Here is a 6,819-nt window from a genome sequence, read left to right as displayed (position 1 = left end):
TAATCTGTTCTTCTACTTACCTATATACAATACCATCCTATTAAGCCCCCCACCCCTTTCTATTCCCTTTATATCTCCTTTCTAGCTTATTGGCCTCTACTACTGAATTTTGTTCCTACTCACACAGAAGTCCAGTCATTTGTAGCTAGGATTCACATATGAGAGAGAACATACGATGTTTGGCTTTCTGGGCTTGAGTTATCTTAGTATAATCTTTTCCAGATCCATCCATTTTCCTGCAAATTTTATAACTTCATTTTTATTTACCACTGAGTAGAACTCCATTGTGTAAATGTGCCACATCTTCATTATCCACTCATCAGTTGAGGGACATCTAGGCTGGTTCCATTTCCTACCTATTGTGAATAGAGTGGCAATAAGCATTGGTTTTCCAAGGCAGGGTCTCACTCTAGCTCAGGCGGACCTGGAATTCACTATGTAGTCTCAGGGTGGCCATGAACTCATGGCAATCCTCCTACCTCTGTCTCCCAAGTGCTGGGATTAAAAGTGTGCACCACCACACCCGGCTTTTTTATTATGCAAGAGAGAGAAAAAGAATTGGAGCACCAGGGCCTCCAGCCACTGTAATTGAACTCCAGACGCCTGTCCAACCTTATGTGCATGTGTGACCTTGTGCATTTGCGTCACCTTGTGGGTCTGACTTATGTGGGATCTGACGAGTGGAACATGGGTCCTTAGGCTTACCAGGCAAGTACCTTAACCACTAAGACATCTCTCCAGCCTCTTTCAGTTTTTTTTCTCAACATAGGGTCTCACTGTAGCACAGGCTGACCTGGAATTCACTCTGTAGTCTCAGGGTGGCCCTGAACTCACAGCGATCCTCCTACCTCTGTCTCCCTAGTGCTAGGATTAAAGGCGTGTGCCACCACTCCTGGTCTCTTTCAGTTCTTGATGTTTCTGGTCACCATTCTTTTCCCAGCGCAGCTTCTTCTGACACACCTGCATCTGGACACCAGCCTCATTGCTGTGAAAACCTTGCCCACTCTCATGCTTCCCTTCTAGCCTAGGACTTGATACCATCTCCCCTCCCTGCCATGTCCTTGTCCCCAAACCCACAACCAACCACTTATCCCAGTAGAGACAGATCAGTTTCTAAAGCTTCAGAACCACCAAAAAAACTGAACAAGATCTGGAGAATTCAGTATCTTTTTTTTTTTTTTTTTTGTGGGGGGGGAGGGAGGTTTGAGGTAGGGTCTCACTCTAGCCGAATCTGACCTGGAACTCATCTGTATTCCCAAAATGACCTTGAAGTCACAGTGATCCTACTACTTCTGCCTCCCAATTGCTGGGATCAAAGGCATGTGCCACCACTCCGGTCTGAGACCTGGAGAATTCAAAGCTTACTCTTTGCAGTGGGCAGAGAATATGGTGGGGTAGTTATCAACAACCTGAGCCTCTCTCCCTGCCTTCACTCTCCCTCATATGCTGCAGGTTCAGTGAACTGTACCAGATGGTTACTACTAGGCTGGGCCAAGTTGGGCAGGGATGGAGTTCAAGGCTGCCCCTCCCTGTCTCAGGCTAAGAGCAGTGACCCACCCCTAGGGACATTCATCATTGAGTACCAGAATGCCCATAAAGGACATGATTGTGGCAGGCCAACCGACAGAAGGTCATGTGCACATCTATGACAGGACCCTGAACTGTGAAGTGACAGGAAGAATATGGGGGGGGGGGGCCTACACTGAGGCCCAAAGAGAGACACTAAGGAGAAGGAACTTCACAGGGTTCCAGAGAAGCCAGAGGCTAATTGAAAGATACAACTAGAAATAACCATTGAGTGCTAATGCTTGGTAGTATTCTATACTCTTTGTAGACTTATTACTATGAGTCAAAGTATGTAGGGTGGAGCGCAGGCACAGCCTGCAATCCCAGAACTTTGGAAATAGAGGAAACAGCATGGGGAGTTTGGGGCCTAGCTACCTATCAAGATGCTGCTTCAAAAAAAAGGGGGGGGATGGGAAAGATGGCTCAGCAGTTAAATGTGTGGTTCAATTCCCCAATACCCACATAAAACAAAGTGGCACATGCATCTGAGTTCATTTGCAACAGCAGGAGGCTCTGGTGCACCCATCCTTTTTTTGTTTGTTTGTTTTGTGTTGTTTTTTCAAGGTAGGGTCTTGCTCTAGCCAGGTTGACCTGAAATTCACTGTGTAGTCTCAGGGTGGCCTCAAACTCACAGTGATCCTCCTACCTCTGCCTTCCGAGTGCTGGGATTAAAGGAAACCACCACTAAACTCGGCTTAATAAATATTTTTTAAAGGGGATTATAATGTACAGAGTTCATTCAAGGTCAGAAGACTGAGTGACTGTAAATGAGATTTACTCTAGATTAAATCAATTCCTTTCTGTTTAGTTTTTCAGGGTAAGGGTCTCACGCTAGCTCAGGATGCCTGGAATTCACTATGAAGTCTCAGGTTGGCCATGAACTCAAAGTGATCCTCCTACCTCCTCCTCCCCGTGTGCTGGGATTAAAGGAGCGCGCCACCACACCGGGCCACCCTTCCTTCCTTTTTCAAACAAGGGAGGCCGGAGTTGAGGCTCCTCTTTCGATGACCTGATAACGTCTGCCTACATACAACACATGACATCAAGGTTCCCTGAACTGGATTCGATAACCTGAGGTGCGAGCCTGAGACTGGAGGAAGACTTCCACCGCAGAGGGCGGCAGGGCCCAAACTGTTCGCCTTCTCAAAATGGCGGCCAGAGAAGTCCTAGAGCCGCGGGTACGAGCCGGTCCCTAATGTTACAGCGCAAGTGCCTTGCCACATCATTCCATCTCGCTGGCGCGGCGTTCTCCAAATAAAGCTATTCTTGAGCTCCTACCCCGCACAGCATCAACATGACACAACGACCCGTGCCACTCCTGGGGCGGGGTCCACCCTGTAGCTTCTCCGGAACAGCCGGGTACCAAGATGGCTACCGCGCTCGACTCAAAGCGCGACTCACTTCCGGTTACCTAAAATGGCGTCGCCGGCGTGGGTGGGGGCCGCGTGCAGGCGTAGTGGGCGGGCCTGCGCGCAAGGCACGCCGGGTCGCGCGCGGGCTGTCGGGAAGGGGCGGAGCGCGGCCGCGCCGGCGCGTCGAGCTAGAGACAGCCGCCGGGATGGTGAGCGGGCGCGGGGGAGGGGCGGCGCGGCCGGGCCGGGCCGGGGGCGGCGGGGGTGGCGGGGTGGGGGGACGACCCGCAGGCTGCTGCTGACACGAGCCTGCCGCCCCCTAGGACGTGTTTCTTATGATCCGGCGTCACAAGACCACCATCTTCACGGACGCCAAGGAATCGAGCACCGTGTTCGAGCTGAAGCGCATCGTCGAGGGCATCCTCAAGCGGCCGCCCGACGAGCAGCGGCTGTACAAGGTGCGACGGGCGGGCACGTCGGTTGCGCGCGTGGGTGTGAGGCGGCAGGTCCGGCCGGAGTCTCAGGTTGCCCCGAGATGTCCACAGCTTCGACCGCCGCGCCCTTTCGGGCCTCCCTGCTCTAACTGTTGGGGAAACAGGCCCGGCTCGGTGGTCTGCAGACTGAAGGTCTTGGCAGAGCCAGCCTAGGAACCGCGCACCCACCAGATCCTGCTACCCGAGGGTGGGGTGGGACTCGATGAATGCAGACATGGAGTATGTTCTGTCTAGAAGATGGGTCAAACCCTACCTAGCCACTGTTCATCGCCTACCGGTGCCTTTCACCTTATACACACCATTTGCTGTCTAAAGTAAGGCTGGCTGGGGAATTGGGGTCCTCACTGTGGGGACTCAGGTGCATCAACCCGATTCAGGTTTCCCAGAATCGTGACGTCAGTCATCTAAGTGCATTGATCTGATTCTAGCTGGAAACAAGAGCTGACCCTTTGCAGGACAGAAACTTGCTTCCCGAGTCTCTAAAGGGCTCCCCCCCCCCCCCGCCATTCCTGCTCATGCTAACTTTGTGAAGACACTTAGTGCTAATCGCAAGAGCCATGTCCTGCTCTGAATGTTTAATGTGCTGCTGTAGGCCATTGAAATCCTTGGCTGTCCAATTAGTTGGGAATCCCAGTAAGCCCATTTTTTCGGTTGAGAAACTTTTGACATAAAAAAAAGCTTTACCCAGAGCCAGGTGTGGTGGCACATACCTTTAATCTTAGCATTCTGGGAGGCTGAGATAGGAGAATCAGTGTGAGTTCCAGTTCATCCTGGGCTAGAGTGAGATCCTATCTCAAAAAACAAAGACAGGGTAGGGGTGCAGCCCAAAGGCCTGGGAATATATAGCCCAGTTGGTAAGAGTTCCTAGCATGCATGAAGCCCTGGGTTCAATCCTCAGCACATGTCAGTCACCATGCTTGGTAGTACACATCTGTAATGGTGGAGGCTGGAGGATCAGAAGTTCAGGGTCATCATTGGCTAGTGGGTCTCTGAAAATTCTTGCCTATAGCTCTGGAATGTTTGTACTTGTGGTCATGGGCCATACTTCAGGAGGTCTCCAGTATAGTCGCTGGCCAGTAATACGGAATTTTGTGGTTCCTCGCCAATACACCAGTATATACTGGCAAGGCACCAATAAATTTGTTTATCTCCAGATTTTCTCATATGAATTCAAGGCATGGAAATCCATAGACCAGTTGGTAAGGTTTAGAAAGGCTTTAAGAAGCAAAAGTAGAGTGCTTCTGCCATGTAGGAAGGCGGGGGGTAAAGCCTGCCTGTGACCCAAAATGGGGTCATTTATAGATTGGCGTTGAGGGGGGCGGGGGGCAAACTAACCAGCCATGCCAAGTTTTGGGGCTGAACCAACCACAATCAGATTTGAAGCTTCCAGGAATTTTTTTTTTTTTTTTTTTTTTTGTCTCTGGATCCCAGGCTGACCTGGAATTCTCAGGGCAGCCTCAAACTCACAGCAGTCCTCCAACCTCTGCCTCCCAAGTGCTGGGATTAAAGGCCTGTGCCACCATGCCTGACACCTTTAAGGAATCTTAGTTCTAGGAAAGAGGAACTCCTGCCTAGGGAGGGACCATGGTTGAGTTTATGGAAAAACAGATCTTGGGAACTCCTGTAGGCTAGAGATGAAGAGGCCTGAGACCCAATCCTCTTCTAGCAAAGTGGAGGCTGCAAGGACATTTTTGCTTTTTACTCTGAGGGATCCAGTCACCCTAAACTACCTCAAAGTGGCTTGGTACTTGCCTCTCTGAGACCTCTCCCCAAACTTTTTCCTCTCCTCAGGATGACCAGCTCCTTGATGATGGGAAAACGCTGGGAGAGTGTGGCTTCACCAGCCAGACAGCAAGACCACAGGCCCCAGCCACAGTGGGCCTGGCCTTCCGAGCAGGTAAACTGGACTATGGGTGATGGTCTGGGAACAGAGAAGTGGATCTTCAAGGAGCTTGTAGTTGCTCCCAGCTTTCATGGAACTAGTCCTATCCATTTCCCCATTACCAAAGAAAAGGAAGAAAGAAAAAAAAAGATGCTTGTAGAAATTAAAGCCTTTTTTTTTTTTGGTTTTTCGAGGTAGGGTCTCACTCTGGCTCAGGCTGACCTGGAATTCACTATGTAGTCTCAGGGTGGCCTCGAACTCACAGTGATCCTCCTACCTCTGCCTCCCGAGTGCTGGGATTAAAGGCGTGCGCCACCACGCCCGGCATTAAAGCCTTTTTAATGATGATTTAAAAGTCCTAGTCCAAGTAACAGCTCAGATTTACAGAGGACTTACTGGGACATTTGGTATTATGCTCTGTATTTCTCTTCCACCCAGTTTTCAATAGCCCTGGGAGACTAGCATTGCCGTTAATCCCATTGTGCAGATGAGGAAGCCAAGAAGTCCCATTGGGAGTCATGGGTGAGAAGCAGGCTGCAAGGCACTTACCAGAGCCACATTCTTTGGCAGGCATTAGCTCCAAGATCATATCTGGAGAACACCTATGTTTTTGCCTTGTAAGAAAATGTTGAGAGACCAAGGATAGAATACAGTTCTGGGTTTGCTTTTTGGTTGGACTACTGGGCTAGGTCTCAGCTCAACAAGCTATGTCCTCCATCTCTTGCCCCACCCAGCCTGAGTTCCCACCTCCTCACCAGCCTCACAGTGAGGCACTCAAGGCATGCCTGCTGTAACTGCTCCAGAAATGGTAGTCTGCCACAAGGTGACTGTTGAGGTGGCATTGAGGCATGTGTAGAGCTGGTGCATACAAAATACAATCCATACCCCTACTGGAGTGCCCTTTTGTAGGGGCACCAGAGCTCTGAAAACACATCAGGGAGGCCGTTGGCAGAGGTAGGAAGACCACTGAGTGTTCGAGGCTGCTGAGACTACGTAGTGAATTCCAGGTCAGCCTGGGCTAGAATGAGACCCCACCTCAAAACAAGTATGAGGACGTGCAGAAGTTTTGAGGAGGAATAAATGTTTTGTTGCTCTGTTCTCTTCCGAGCAGATGATGCCTTCGAGGCCCTGCGCATTGAGCCCTTCTCCAGCCCTCCTGAGCTTCCAGATGTGATGAAACCTCAGGACTCAGGAGGCAGTGCCAATGAACAAGCTGTACAGTGAGGGCCCCAGGCCCACTTTGAGGCCCATTCCTCCCTACCCCCAATAAAAAGAGATTTGGGTGTCTGCCTGGTTGGTTGCTGCCTCTTTCTGTGCCCTCCTTCCCAACTCCAGGCGTCAACCTGTGATGGGTCCTAACTCCGTCTCCCACCCCCTTCAGGCTCGTGCCAGATTGCCTGCCATGCTGCCAGCTGAAAACGTATCCCCAGACCGCCACTCACACTAGCCAGACGCAGTGACTGAGAACTAAAGATCCCGAGCCGGCCTGTCTGGATAGGGATGAAAGCATCACGCTAGCCCACCA

General features: G+C 50.9%; 1 protein-coding gene across 1 annotated transcript; it reads left to right on the top strand.

The window, feature by feature from the left end:
• Positions 1 to 3,064: 3,064 nt before the first annotated feature.
• Elob (elongin B) lies at positions 3,065 to 6,581 on the top strand. The gene is made up of 4 exons (XM_045161505.1): positions 3,065 to 3,127; positions 3,242 to 3,376; positions 5,204 to 5,309; positions 6,406 to 6,581. The coding sequence occupies exons 1-4, from the start codon at positions 3,125 to 3,127 to the stop codon at positions 6,516 to 6,518; spliced, it is 357 nt and encodes a 118-aa protein (XP_045017440.1). The 5' UTR covers positions 3,065 to 3,124; the 3' UTR covers positions 6,519 to 6,581.
• The last annotated feature ends 238 nt before the right edge of the window (positions 6,582 to 6,819 follow it).

The sequence above is a fragment of the Jaculus jaculus genome, chromosome 11 (assembly GCF_020740685.1).
Source record: "Jaculus jaculus isolate mJacJac1 chromosome 11, mJacJac1.mat.Y.cur, whole genome shotgun sequence".
In the NCBI taxonomy this organism is placed as follows: Eukaryota; Metazoa; Chordata; class Mammalia; order Rodentia; family Dipodidae; genus Jaculus; species Jaculus jaculus.
Note: the sequence above shows the minus strand (reverse complement) of the source record. Positions and strands in the feature narration are given on the sequence as shown.